Genomic DNA, 15,484 nt, shown 5'->3' on the forward strand with positions numbered 1-15,484 from the left:
TTTTTTTTCTTTTTTTTTTTTCGAGACAGGATCTTGCTCTGTTGCCTGGGCTAGACTGCAGTGGCATCATCATAGCTCACTGCAACCTCAAACTCCTGAGCTCAAGGAATCCTCCTGCTTCAGCCTCCTGAGTAACAGGGACTACAGACATCCATCACGATGCACAGCTAATTTTTCTATTTTTTGTGGGGATACAGTCTCATTATGTTGTCCAGGTTGGTCTCAAACTCCTGGCCTCAAGTGATCCTCCTGCCTCAGCCTCCCAAAGTGCTAGGATTATAGGCATGAGCCACTGTGCCTGGCCTAGTTTCAAATTCTTACTTGTTGGGTACAGTGGGTTGAATTGTGTTCCCCCAAAATTCATGTCTACTTGAACCTCAAAATATGACTTTATTGGGAAATAGTCTTTGTAAATGTCCTAGCTAAGGATCTCGAGATGAAACCATCCTGGATTTAGGATGAACCCTAAATCCAACGTATGGTGCCTTTATACGAGAAAGGAAAGAGATTTGGACACAGAGGGGACACACAGGGAAAAAAGAAGAGATTGGGGGTGCTGCAGTTAATACAAGCCAAGGAATGCCAAGAAGTGTCTGTGACCATCAGAGCTGGAAGAGACAGGGAAGGATTCCCCTGAAATCCTTCAGACGCTGTATAGCCTCGCCAATGTTGTGATGTTGGATTTCTAGCCTCCAGAGCTGCAAGAGAATAAATTTCTGTTATTTTAAGCCACCAAGTTTCTGATGCCCTAGGAAACTAAACACATTGGGTCACTTAGGGCAAGTTAGTCTCATTAAGCCTCAATTTCTCCATCTGAAAAACAAAAATAATAATGCCCATCTTACAGGAATATCAGGGGGATTAAATTTAAAGCACTCACCTTATTAACTTATTGTCTGTCCGAGAGGTGGAGGGCGAGTGCCCTGGAAAGAAAGGTAAGTTGGAGAGCAATGGTGGAATAGCGGTTCCAGGCTGCGATGTTCGGACTTCGTTCAGAAGACAGTGCTGGTGCTTGAATGTTTCCAAACAGGGTGTGACAGATTAAAGCGGTGCTGCTTCAGGACATCACCCAGGAGAGCCGAGCCTGGCAGGAACCGGAAGGCACAACCCCACCTGGGGAGAGCAATGAGGTGGTCACCATGACACCGACTGAGTCAGGCGTTTCAGGCAGGAGGAAGGAAGTCCTTCGTCCGGGCAAGCCTCACCTTAGAAAGTGCATTTGATGGGTTTATTGGACTTGGAGAGCATACATGTCTGGCAGCATGAAAGGTTTTGTACAAGAAGTACTCACAAAGCGACGAGGCCTGATGCCTACAACAGCCAGACAGCAGTGCAGAGTGACAGCGAGCTTGCGAGAAACGGAGCCATGCGGGCCAGACACAGTGCCGGCCAGGGCCCTGGGAAGATTACCCCTGAGTAAGGACGTGCCTGGGAAACAGCCGCAGAACAACAAGAAACCCTACCTAAACCATCAGCAATTCGTCCAGTCCCACCCTAGGGAAATGAGAAAGTTTCTCTTGTCATTTGGCCAGGGGAAAATTTAGGTAAACCAAAGACTTGAGGTTTTTAGCAAAGCAACGTACAGGTGATTTTGTGTGTGCGTGTATGTATATGTCTGTGTGTGTGCGTGTGTGTGTCTGTGTGTGTGTGTGCGTGTGTGTGTTGGGGAGCAGGGTGGGGTGGGGAGGGCTCACAGGTAGAGTACTGCAACTGGAATGACTTCAAATATCAACTAGACTCTCTTGCTCCACTTTTCAGTACGTATGTTCTGAAAACGGGGATGCTGTCGGTGGTCTTATTCATTTCAGCATCTCCCAAGGAAACAGCATTCAAGAGGTACACGCCCTCTCTGAAACTCAAGACAAGTAATTTTTATTCACGTTTGCTGGGGTCGTGGTCAAACAAGTCAAAACGAGTGTCCCCGCATCTTCTGTTGTGCTGAAGGTTTTACGCCCCTGGTCTGAAGTAGAGAAGCTCCTGCCTTACTGTTAGGCTTTTAGAAAAGTCAAGACGCGGGAGGACTGAGGAGTACTCTCGCTGGTATCGCAGAGCCCCCGAGGCAGCTGTGACGTGGAAATACACAGCTGCCTTGTGGGTAATTTGAGATCGTTCTGGAGGGCTTTTTTGGGAAAGGTATTTGCAATTTTATATACACATGTACATATACATACTTACCTGTATGTACATATATGTGTGTGTGCATATTCGAATATGTGCACACACATGACACACACACTCAAACCAGTCTTGTCGGAAGGTAGGGGATAACTGCAGCACAGTTGTCAGGCATTTTAAATAAATACCTAATAGGGGATCTGCAGCCCTCACACGAATGTTGGCGGACAGGTACCTTCTGGGGAGTGGCCACAGGCACAAAGGAAGGGCAAGTGTGTGAATGTCAGAAAATGGGCAAGAAACAGAGTTATGAGGAGTACAACTTAAGCAGTCACTTTTACTTGACTAAAAAACACAGATATTTTTGAAAGCAGTAATTTCTCTTTTTGTAAACATCAGGCCAGACAAGGCAATGAGGTGGGAGTGGAAATCCTATTAAAAAGGCCAAAGGAAATTGCCCTGTGATTCATCTATTTGATTATAAGATGGAGCTGGTGGCCTGCCATAATGTGTCTCAATACTTGGGAACACCGGTGTGAGGAGCTTGGATTATTTGCAGAATGATTGGGCAAAAGCAGTTCTGATCTGGGGTGGGAAAAAAATAAGTGGAATCAGGGCCTTCAGATGTCCTTTGGGCAAGAACTGCCACATGTGAACATGCAGCCCAAGGAGGCAGGCAGGCAGCCTCGGCTGCCACCCCCCGCCCGCCCCCATGTGTGTGGGGCACTCTTTGTCACGTGTCAATGGTCTGAATCACAGCCAAGATGACGATGGTGATGATGTAGCTGACATTTATTTAGCTTTGTCACAAAGCAGCACATATGGACCTATTGACCCCAGGAAATGACTCAAGTTTAGAGCCTGAGAGGACCTTAGATACCAAAACCTCCTAATCATTTTTTACACAGAGAGAAACTGAGGCCTCCAAGAGTGATGTGCTCCAGGTCCCAGCTCAATGCCCCTCCCACAAGAGTTCCCAGTGCCGCCACTTGGGTCCACACCATGGTCAGGCAGCTGCCTCCCTTCCCAGCTCTTCAGAGAGGAGCTCTTTTGTCCTCTGCTTGGTCCTCCCGTCTTGTCCTTATGCCAAACTCCAGACGCGGCTCTTCTTATACACCTATCACAGCTCACCTGCCCCAGGCGTCAGGCTGCTGCCAGGTGAAAGAATTGTGTAAGGCATGTTGATAAGTGCTCATATCTTACATCCAGGGGACACCGGGCTTGGAGAGAAAAGCCTCAGATACTAGTCCTGGCTCTGTAATTATTGATGAGCTTTAAAATCCTCATATATAAAGTAAGAATAATGATGGCAACCTCAGATGACAGACTAAGTAAAAATAATTTGTAATCTCTAAAGGGGATTCAAATCTCCACAGGGTTATTAAAGTGCTGTGCACATACGAGGTGGTATAAGGGCTCGTTTGCACTTCAATCGCTGCGTCAGCGCTGGCTGAAATTGCAGGCGTGTATCTGGCCAGCTTGGGGACGAGATCTGTGGGAGTAGGTGAGCCTCTCAATGCGCAGTCCCCGGCCCACACCCTGCTTCCGGCATGTTGACACTCACCCACTTTACTCACGTACTGAACCGGCCTTAACTGTTGTCCCTTGAACTTGTACAAAGCCAGTTAAAAAACATTAGCAGTTAGGAAAATGCCGACACTATTTCTTCTGGCAGCAAAAGAAGGGAACTCAATCTGATTTCCTTTACTGCGTCTTTGAGAGTCTCTGTACGGCTGGGCAGTGAGAACTGCTATCTTACGCGAAGATGAAGATGTTTGACTCATAAAGAACTCAGGTTGACGGGGACCTGGTCCCTTTCCCTGCTCTTAAGCAGACCGGTGTTTCCGCCAGCACAGAGATGGGCTACAGGGCTTCACAGGTGGCCCAGTTATACTTGCGAGCGTGGGAACAAAGACAGAAGTGGACACAAAGAATCCACCTGCCTTGCAACCGAGAAGGAAGACGCAGACTGCGCAGCCGTGTGAGAGGCTGGCTCAAAGGACCGGATGCAGTGGCTGTAAGGAGGGTGGGCTTGGAATCCAGTTGCCAGGGTTTGAATCCTGGTTCCACCAGTTCCCAGCTGGGAAACTTGGGCAAGTAACGTAATCTTTCTCAAGCTCAGTTTTCTCATTTGAATGAAGAATTTGAGTAAATGAATTTAAAAAGTTATCTCTTTCTTCAGTTTTTCCAGGGGAATAAATGGGAAAATGCATACTCAGTGCTCAGCACATGATTACAACTCAAAACCTTTTGGCTATAGTTTATTATTTTCTTTATTCAAAGGAAAATCGGGAGCCTTCAGGGGTTAGTCCTAGGAGGAATTCTGGAAGTAGGGAGGAGCTGTCTAACCAGAGACTCTTCTATTCTATTATCCTCAATTTTCATTTTCCCCTTGGGCAGTCTTGGTTCTATTCTGGTGGGTGATCGGGTGTAACGCCCTGGTCAAAGGCTGGACCAAGCTCCTGGACAAAGGAGTTTCCCTTTGCAGCTGAGAACAGCCTTTCTTAAGTTCAAAAATTTTTATAAAATTTCAAAAATGCTTTATTAAGTTCTGAGGTTACTAAGCAACCTGTATTCTGTATCTAAACAATATAGTCTATGACGTCAGAGGTAATTAGTCCCCAGCCTCCTGGGGTGTATGTCAGGGGCCATGTCACCTCAGGCCTCCTGCCCGGATTTCTCGTTTCCAAGCTTCCACGCCTGCCTCGAGGGTGCTCCCCTTGAGAGTCCCCGCTGAGGGGCTACCTCTGGATGCCGAGACCCAGAGAAGCAGATGCCTTCTCTTCTCTCCGCAGTTCCGGTGCCTTCCCTCTTCATCCTGGTTTACTGAGACACAGGCGTCTTCCTTCCCCAGACGGCTGCCCAGTACGTGCCTCCTCCCCTTGAGGGGAGCGCCTCGCCCTGCTCCACCGTGGGATTTTGTCCTCGAAGGTCCAGTCACAATGACACATGCCAATGTTTCCCTACATGTGTTCTCTGGGACCCTTGCTCTCTGTTGCATTAATGAGAATTCTGGGGAAAAGGGGGATTTCCATGGTCAAATACATTCAGGAAAAATTAGGTTAAAGAAAGTGAAATAGGTTTCTTATTTTTACTGTGGTAAAATGGTAAAAGTTACCAATTTAGCCCTGTTTAAGTGTACAGTTCTGCGGCACTAAGTGTATTCACATTGTGTCACCATCACCACCTTCCATACCCAGAAATTTTTTATCATCCCAAACTTAAACTCTACACACATTGAACAGTAATACCCTGTTTTCCCCACTCCCCAGCCCCTGACAACCACCATTCTTCTTTCTGTCCGTGTGAATTTGACTACCCCAGTGCCTCACATAAGTGGGATCATATAATATTTGTCCTTTTGTGACTGCTTCTTTCACTTAGCATGATGTCCTCAAGGTTCATCCACGTTGGAGCATGTGTTAGAATTTCCTTTCTTTTTATGGCTAAATATTATTCCATTGTACGTATATATCACACTTTGTCAATCCACTCATTATGGATATTTGTGTTGCTTCCATCTTTTGGCTATTGTCAATAATGCTGCTATGAACATGGGCATACAAATATTTGTTTGAATCCCCGCTTTCAATTCTTTTGGGCCCAGAAGTAGAATAGTTGGATCATATAGTAATTCTTTTTTTAATTTTTTGAGGAACTGCCATACTGTTTTTCACAGTGGCTGCACCATTTTACATTCCCTCCGGCAGTGTACAAGGATTCCAATTTCTCCACATCTTTACCAGTATTTCCTATTTTTTTGTGTTTTTTTAATATTAATATGTAATAGCTATTCCCACTGAGTGTGAAGTGGTATCTCATTGCAGTTTTTTTTTTTTTTTTGAGACAGAGTCTCACTCCGTTGCCTGGACTAGAGTGCTGTGGCATCAGCCTAGCTCACAGCAACCTCAGACTCCTGGGCTCAAGCGATCCTCCTGCCTCAGCCTCCCTAGTAGCTAGGACTAAGGGCGTGTGCCACCACACCTGGCTAATTTTTTCTATTTTTAGTTGTCTGGCTAATTTCTTTTTATTTTTAATAGAGATGGGGTCTCACTCTTGCTCAGGCTGGTCTCGAACTCCTGACCTCAAGCAATCCTCCTGCCTCAGCCTCCCACAGTGCTAGGATTACAAGCATGAGCCACCACACCCGGCCTCATGGTAGTTTTGATTTGTATTTCCCTAGTGATTAGTGATGTTGAACATCTTTTCATGAGTATATTGGCCATTTGTATATCTTCTTTGGAGAAATGTCTGTTCAAATCCTTTGCCCATTTTTCAATCAGGTTATTAGGTTTTTTGTTGTTGGGTTATAGGAGTTCATTATATGTTCTGGATATTAATCCCTTACTAGACATAGGATTTGCATCTGAACTCCCATTCTGTGGGTTGCCTTTTCGCTTTGTTGATAGTGTCCTTTGATGCACAAAAGTTTTTAATTTCAATGAAGTTCAATTTATTTTTTCTTTTGTTGCCTGTGCCTTTGGTGTCATATTCAAAAAACCATTGCCAAACCCAAGGTCATGAAGCTTTCCCCTTGTATTTTCTTCTAAGAATTTTATAGTATTAGCTCTTATGTTTAGGACTTTGATCCATTTTTAGTTAATTCTTGTATATGGAACAAGGAAAGGTCCAACTTAATTTTGTTGCATGTGGGAAATAGGTTTCTTGCATCAGCAAGCGTTGTCACAACTGCACCGAGAGACATGGTGCTCTTCCCACTGGCTGGAGGTCGAGTGACTTGTCTAAGGACACATGGCTATCTGGATTTGACTCCACATCTGCTTCTCAGTCCTGTGCTCCCTGCTCTGAGTTGACTACGACTCTTCCGTGGCTCCCAGATTTTCCCACCCAGTGAAATATTAGCAACATTTGCCAAGCACTTACTCTGGGTCCTGCTGCAGGCATTACCTCACGGAACTCTCGCAGCAAGCCCATTAGGCACTACTATCACTGTCCTTTTACAGAGGAGGAAATAGGCTCAGAGAGGTTGAGTCCTTTGCTCAGAGCCCCACAGCTTGGCAGCAGCATTTGACCCCAGGTCTGTCTGGGGCAGCTGTGCTTGCATGCTGCACTGCCTTCCAGAAGCATTGAGAAAGAGGACTGGGAGGACGGTGGGCTCTGTTCTCTCCCAGAGAGCGCAAGGCTGTCCCTTTGGCAGCGTCCTTCCTGGGCTCTCACTGGAGGAAGGGGAGCAGGCCAGAGGCATCGGGGGACTGGGTATGAAGAGACTTGGTCAGGTCTGTTCCCAGGATGAAGGCCGCGAGGTTGGAGACTCTGTGGGGAGATATCACAGACTTTCAAGGCCCCAAAGACATTCCAGGTCCCATAGACCCAGAGGTCCCTGAAAAGAGCCAGCAGAGAGGCAGGCGCACCCTGTCACTGTCCAGAAGGGAGGATGGCAACGGTGGTGGGGGTGGGGCAGGGAAGCACTTCTAAGGGTTGAGATCCTCCCCTCCTTCTGCGCCTGCCGGCCGGGGTGCTCCCCAGCCCTTGGGCCCCCAAACGCCTTCCTTTCACCCAGCACCCAGAGGTGCTGAGAACAAGTCACTTTAGGGCTTCTGCACAGCCTCAGGCCATCGAGAGGAGGCTGACACACAGTGGAGCTCGTGTCACTCTCCACCGACAGGAAGCCCGGCCTTAGTTCCCAGAGACGGTGCAGGGCTAAATCGCCCATCCTAGGCAGAGCGCACACCTCTCGTTTGGTGCAGACACTTTACCTCATCATAGTAACCCCATGCGGCAGGTGTGTTGTCTCCATGCTACAAATGAGGAGCCTCGGGCTGGGGTTAAATAACTTAGCCGAAAACATTCAGCAGGAGGGCGGCAGGGGCGGGATTCAAACCCAAGTCCTTCTGGGTCCAAAGTCATGGCTCCCCCACCATGTTCCTGCCCCTCCCCCTGCACTCGCACCCAGTGGTTTTCCAGACTTGCAGGGTTCAAAGTCCACTGGATGTGAGGACACCTCTTAGGAGGTAAGTGGCTGGTCAGTGGGGGCCTGCCTGCCGGCTGAAAGCTGACCCTGCCGGCTCTCGTTTTTAATTATCTTGCAAGCAGCCATGATGAGCTCAGACTCACTGGTTAGCAACAGGAAGTGCGTGGGTGGTGCAGACACTAGGAAGGGACCTTCTAAGGTAGCCAGCAGCTCGGGCACGGCCAGGGGTGGAGTAAACAGCAGCCCAGAGATGGATCTGCAAGCCGTAGGGGGCTGATCCAACTCCTGCACGCCCCAGGAGAGGCGGCTCTGACGGCTAAGTCACCCCGGGGTGACGGACACTGATGGATGAAGGTCACGGCCTCCACAGAGAAGGGTATGAGGCTGGCATCTGTGAGTCACCGTGGAGCGACTCACAGTCATGCCCTGAAAGCCAGGGACCCGGACCAAGCTGTCTCCACAGCCGCCCTCCCATAAAATAGATGATTAATTATCATAAAAGCTCCTCGCAGATTGTGGGAGGCGCCAAAGTGGGTTTGCACTCAGCATGAGAGAGGGCGCTTCACATCCAATTAATTTTTATCTGACCTGCCTGCTGTCCCGGGGGGCCGCGCCCGCGCTGCCAGACTAAACGCGCGCCAGGGCGGGGGGAGCCGGAGCTCGGGTCCTTCCCGGCTCGGAGGCCCCGGGGCTGCTCGCTAGCTGCGCGAAATACGGACGCCAAACACCGAGCAGATGGGGAATAACGAGCTTGATTGACCCCTTCCCACCCCCTGAAGGCCTGGGGAGGTAAAATCAAGCCTGTGTATTCTCTTGGAATTTGAAAGAGGAATCAGGTGGCAGTTTTGTTTTTTGTTTTTATTCTCAAGAAACATAATTTTTGAAGGAGGAAATTTCCAGCGTGCACAGATGATTTTGACCCTGCATTGGCAGAGAGCGGGGCAGGGACAGGAGCCCTGGGGCCGGCTCTTCTCTGTCCTGATGTTTGCTGTGACCCCGGGCACGTCTTGGTTTTCTGTCCTGTACACAGAGAGTTGGAAAACACGCTGGGACTTGTGAAGCCTGCTCTGAGCCGCAGAGCACAGGTCTGGGGAACAGGAATTTGATCGCTGGAGTGAGCAGGGAGGTGTGACCCCAGCTGGTTCTCAGCTCCCGATCTGAGGCCCCACCAGGTAGGGGAAGGACAGCGTGGCCACAGGAACACTGAAGCACTGGTCTTGTTGACAGCAGTATAGACCGGATCAAGGAAGCCAACAGGAGTGTTCATTGGAGCAAAAGTCCCAGGCGGAGGGTTGGGAGGGGAACATTTGGATCCGGGGATTTGGGATCACTTTATTCAGGCTTCAGACAAGAACAGGGTGCAGTGGAGGCCTGGGAGCTTGGAGTTTCAGGAATAAATGTTCAGAACTCTGATCACCGAATTAGATACAGTCCAAGAGCTTGAGTCGACACTCCTGGATCCACCACTTACTCATTGAGTCATCGTGGGAAGGTTATTTAACCTCCCTAATCCTCGGATTATAAAATGAGGTAATAAATATCCCCCTGCTAGGGTTGGCATGAGGATGACACGGAGTAACACCAACATGCTCAGGGGCTGCTGCAGTACGTTTCTGAGCCCTCTGCCCTGGCAGAGTCACTCCTGCCTTTAATATCCCCGCAGACCTAGCCCAGGCCCACTCCACGTGCTCTGGCCTGTCCAATCTCCCCTCCCTCACAGCTCTAGAATCCTTCGGGACATTTTGTTCTTCTGATGACCTCTTGCTCTCATTTCCTGCCTCTGCAGAATTTTCAAGCCCCCTGTGAATTACAGCATAGACCAGACAACAACTTAAAACTGAGTATTAGACATTACTCTTCTAAAGTCTCTCAGCCATCTCACTGGCCGTTTGTTTCAATTGGTTAATTCTACATAACCATCCCCAAACTTAGTGATGATAATTCTGTGTGTTAGCAATTTAGGATCAGTTGGGTGGCTCTTCTGGTTTCAGCTGGATCTTCATGTGGGTCTTCAGTGAACTGCGGGTTGATTTTCTGGTCTTGTTGGGACTCTCTCACAAGTCTGAGGTCTTGGCTGGGACTCTCTGGGCTCTGGTCCACGTGTCCCGTCAACTTGCAGATCAGCCTAGGCTTGTTGGCACGGCCAGTGAGTGGGGACGTGCGAGGTCCCTGAGACCTAGGCTTGAACTGGGAGCCGCTGCATTCTGTTGGCCAAAGCAAGCCACAGGGTCAGCCCATGTTCAAGGGGAGGGGAAACAGACCCCACCCTTGAACAGAAGGAGTTGCAAAGTCATATTGCAAACAGCATGGAGGTGGGAGGAGTGAAGTATGGAAGGTTTGCGACTTACCACACCCTCATTCCCTGCAGGGTCTCGTCCAGTGTCCTTTTGTTGGATCTCCTGTCTTTCCTCCTGGACTGTCCAGATCTCTTTCCAAATATTCTTCTCTCTGTTCTAGGGCCCCCAACTCTTCTTCCCATTTGAAGAAGACTCCAAATTCTTGTAACTGTATTATGCAGAACATTTATTTTCTTTGTTGACAATTTTTTCCTTTCCAATCATGTTCACAACTGAAAACGATCCTAAGTATGTCTGACTGAAGTAAACCAGTAGTTCTCAACCTGGCATCAGAGTCAGAGTTTAAAATTGCAAAGTTTTAAAAAATTACTGATGCCTGAGTTCCACATCCAGGACTGGGGTAGATTTTGGACACTGGTATTTTTTAAAAGATCCCCAGGTGGTTCTAATGTGTCCCTAGGCTTGATAACTACTGGGATGAATAAAAACACCGTGCATCTCAGATGAATTTTGCTTCCCTAAAATATGGACATCTAGAAGTTGTTTTGTTTTTTGTTTTTCTTTAGATGACCAGGATTCTCCGTCTGGTTATGTTAGTGAGTGGCCAGTGCCCTGCAGGTTCTAAGTATAATATAAGCTGTCATCATGGTGACTGTTGCTACACCCGCAGTACAGTGTGGTGGTGAGGAACGAGGGCTCTGAGACACACTGCTTCACCCCTCTCTGCTTTAGTTGCCGCATCTGTAAAACGAGGATAATTAAAATACCTGCTTCATAAGTAGCTACCTACATCATAGGATTGTTGTGAGGGTTAGATGTCTAAATGGTTGTACTTAGACATACAGTAAGAGTTTAATAAGTGGTGGCTAGTGTATAATCACCATTCTATTCCTTCAGCATCCTGTCGTTTATTAAGCTCACGCTCAGTTTGCTTTCTCTTTGGTCCAGTTTCCAAGCAAATGAGATGACGTGAGAGCCAGAGTCAGCAGGACCCTTTCACGTCTAGACACAAGGACAGAAACAGAATCTGGAAGAAAGACACATATCCAAAGTCACGTAACTGGTGATTGGTAGAGCTCAGACTAGGGGAATCATGGGAATTATAACTGTCATTGTTTCCATCCTTGTATCGGGCTTTGTGTTAGGTATTTATCTTTACTATTGTAGTGATATCTCACACCTCCAAGAAATAGAGATTACTGTCTCCATTTCACAGTCGAGAGAATGGAGGCTCAGGGGTGTTATGACATCACACACGCATGCGAAGAGTCAGGTCACACTAGCAGGACTGTGTAAGGCGTTGGAACGACATTTTTAAAAACCCTATAAAATTTCTACTCACCTTAGAGCACACTGTTCACCTACCTGCAGATGCAGAATGAGATTATCTCCATGGTATGATTTTAGGAAGGCTCTGAGTTTAAAAAAAAAAAAATCTCTCCCCAAAAATAAAAACCAGACAACCCAAATCTCATTTCAGCTTCTTTTCATCTCATTCATTGAGATGTGGAAATAAATTAGTACTTAATTTAAGGTTTTAATTTCTGATAAAATGGAAACAATCTTGAAAGAAACTAAAACTTACTGTGACCTAAAAGAAGCAACACCGTGTAGGGAAGGGAGCACTGGATTAAGAATCTAATGTGATCACAGATTTTAAATAACCTTCTTGGGTTAAAATTGGCTAGCCCCGTAAAATCTATATTTGAGAATTTATGGAGGAAAGGCATGGACAAGATATTATTTAGTGGAAAAAAATCTAAATTATAAAATATTTAGAAAACATACAATTTTATTATGGTCTTTATTACAAACCAATGTATGTGATACTATTATGCAAAATAAGATGGGAGAATTAAAAAATAATATATCTCAACAGGCCTGATAGTGTCTCATTAGCACAAAAAATTATATAATTAGAATGCAGTGTAGTAGAGTGGTTAAGTTTTTAGACTTGGGAATCGAACTTGCTGGGTTTGAATCCTGGTGGTACCAATTTACACATTGAGTTCCTTTGTGCAGGTTCAATTACACTCCCTGGGTCTGAGCTCCTTTATCTAGAAAACAGTGATAATAATGGTATGTGCCTCATAACTAGTGTTGTTTTCAGATCTGAAGGAGTTAATATGTTATTATCTTTTTCCTGGTGCAGGCTCCTCTCACACTTAACACCTAATTGCTAGTAATATGGTTTTTGAATTAAAGCAACCACTTTCTTGGTTTCTGATCATTGTCTTTGTATTAAACTGCCTGGATTACCCTTTGGATACTGCAAGTTAGTACTTGCACATAGCTGCCTTGGCTTAGACTGACTGATCGTGCATTGTTTTTCAGCCTACCTATGACTTCCAGAACTTTGACAAATGTGCACTGGCCAACTGTTTGCAGTAAGAGGCGCTACAGGGGGAGGGTAGACTCTCCTGCATCATTCTCACCAGAAGATGGCCATGGCAGAACCGGCTTGCTCTGGGGTCCCGGCTGGGTCACGTGCCATGGACTGGTGTGTGATTTTCAAGCATGCCTGCATCTAGAGTACCCGTGACTCTGCCACACACCCAGCCTCTTCCCCGCTCCCCAGGCCCCTGGTCCTACTGAAGGCCAGATGGTGAACTAAAGCAGGAACAGGATTCTCTTCACCATTTGAAGTACAAATTTGGGGGGTGGGCAGGAGGAGGGCACAGGAGGAAGAAAGGAGATAGACCACTTTCCCAGACCAAATCCCAACACAAACTTCAAAAGCAAACAGCACAAGTGCTTCTATAACCATCACCGTCTGGATGTTTCCACCCTCTGAACACCCAGCCATAAACAAAGGCACTTCTAACCACGACCCAAGGACATGGTCTTTCAAGAGGAACCCTGGAGTGGGCTGTCTAGGGTGCTGTAAGGGGCCAGCTAGAGACCAAAGAGCAGCCTTGTCACTAGCTGCCTGCATCTCAGCGGCTCTTTGGAATAGCTCTGCCACCAACTCCAAGCAGCCGTGAGGCTAGGTATAGCAGTGCAGAGATCGGAGGCCTGGCCCGTGGCCTGTGTAGAGCCTTCCTGGGGCCTCAGTAAGAATCTCCAACAATGGCGACTGCCCAGAGAGCGTGGCGAATTGGGAAATGTGGACACGTCTTCCTCCCAAAAGCATCCCCAAATCTCTTTAGGAGGGGAGGTTGGCAGGCTTGGCTGTGTCTCTGTGAGAGGGCACCTCCCCACAGTTTCCCGAGCCAGAGGGGGGATCATGGAACAACATGTGTCTGACACGCTCACCACCACAGACTCTTCTGTTACTGACGTTTCTGACCTTCCTGTTTCCCTTACCTATGGGATAGCAGGAAGAGAAGTCACAAGGGATATTTGAGGACCTGTGTTCAAATTTAGATTCTTCCATCTATTAGCTGACGAGTGCTGGGGCAAGTCACTTAGCAGAAAAGAGTTTCTTTGTGAGATGGGGATTTAACAATATTTACCTCAGAGGTTTTAAAAATAGCATCTTAGATACATAAGGCCAGTTTTCAGAATCAATGGATTCTTTTTCTGATTAAAAAAGAAGAGATAAAATCCTGGCTTGGAATCGACGCAGTGACGCTCAGCGTTCCTCTCACTGGGCGTGTGGCCTCCTTGGTGCGTCCCATGACAGCCTTGGTGCTGACATCAGCACGTGGTGCTTCCTTTCTCACTTTGTTGTGAACCTTGCTCAAGTGTGTGTGTGTGTGTGTGTGTGTGTGTGTGTGTGTGTGTGTGTGTGAGAGAGAGAGAGGGAGAGAGAGAGAGATTGTGATGATTAATTTATGTGTCAACTTGGCTAGGCCATGGTGTCCAGATATATAGTCAAACATAATTCTGCATATTTCTGTGAAGGTGTTTTTGGGTGAGATTAACGTTTTAATCAGTGCACTGTGAGGGAAGCAGATTGCCCTCCCCCACATGGGTGGGCCTCATCTAATCAGGTGAAGCCCTGACTAGAACAAAAGACTGGCCTCCCCCAGCAAGAGGGAACTCTACAGTGGACAGCTGGCCTTTGGGCTTGAACTGCGGCATCGGTTCTTCCTGGCTCTCCAGCCTGCCAGCCTCCGTAATCACATGAGCCATTTCCATGAAAGAAATCTCTCTGCATATAGGAACACAGCCTATTGGTTCTGTTTCTCTGGAGAACCCGGACTCACACAGCAAAGGACAGACAACGAGAACATTGGCATTTTCTGCCGCCTTCTCTAGGCTGGGGCTTTACTCCACAACCTGGCTCACAGCCCCTTTCCCACAAAGATTTTGCATTTGAGAAACAACCTTTTTTTGTCTCATGCCTGCTTTTCATTTGTTTGTTTATTTGGGATACATTAAAAGCATAGAATGGGAGAATAGTATGGTGATTATTAGATTGCACTGTGTTTAAGTGAGTCTTAGACTAAGACCAAAGACACACACCTACTCCTCTTTTGAAGACAAAAGACAACACAAGCCAGTTTTACCAACCTACTTCTGCTTTATAAGTACCTACAAGGCAAACATCATGACATAGTTATAATATTAATTATAACTATATAATTATATAATAATAAAATTATATAATAGTATATGATATATAATTAATATTATATATTAGATAATTATATTATTATAATATTATAACAACAATCGCTGCCACTTAGGAGCCCTTACCAGTTATGAGGCATACACATGCCTTTTCCATATGTTATCTCTTAAACATAACAGATGCCAAAGACCTTACCAAATGCACTGAGGAATCACTATAGGATCCCAAGTTGTAGTGCTTAATTTCTCCCTAGAAATGATATATTATGAAAGGACTGTCTTCAGATCATTTTCTACTATGTATTTTCTAGTTCAGTCTATCCTCTCCACAGTCTTCCTGTGATGAAGTTAAGTATATATGACGCAGTGAGTCATATTTATCTGGATTCAATGGCAGAAAAGCCAGCATGGCCAGGGATTGTGTTACTCTGGTCCGAGTATTCTGGTTCTACAGAGTTCACATAACCGTGTGTGGCTGAACAATGACCGATAAATTTAATTCAATAAGGCACATTTAACGCTCTGCCCCTTTGGAATATAATTGCATTTTGATGATGAGTCATAAAACTCTTAGGAGAGCTTGCTGCCTTTGGGTCATCAATTCTCATTGTATTGTATCACT

The 15,484-nt window shown here is 46.6% G+C and overlaps 1 protein-coding gene across 1 annotated transcript in view; it reads left to right on the forward strand.

The window, feature by feature from the left end:
* The window catches only part of GEM (GTP binding protein overexpressed in skeletal muscle), a 33,793-nt gene extending 21,058 nt beyond the window's left edge, over window positions 1-12,735 (forward strand). The window contains exon 4 of the mRNA XM_012643533.1: window positions 12,679-12,735. Coding sequence (XP_012498987.1) covers window positions 12,679-12,735 — 57 coding nt within the window. The remainder of the gene's footprint in view (window positions 1-12,678) is intronic.
* Window positions 12,736-15,484: the final 2,749 nt, after the last annotated feature.

The sequence above is a fragment of the Propithecus coquereli genome, unplaced genomic scaffold (assembly GCF_000956105.1).
Source record: "Propithecus coquereli isolate 6110/MARCELLA unplaced genomic scaffold, Pcoq_1.0 Scaffold2, whole genome shotgun sequence".
Lineage (NCBI taxonomy): Eukaryota > Metazoa > Chordata > Mammalia > Primates > Indriidae > Propithecus > Propithecus coquereli.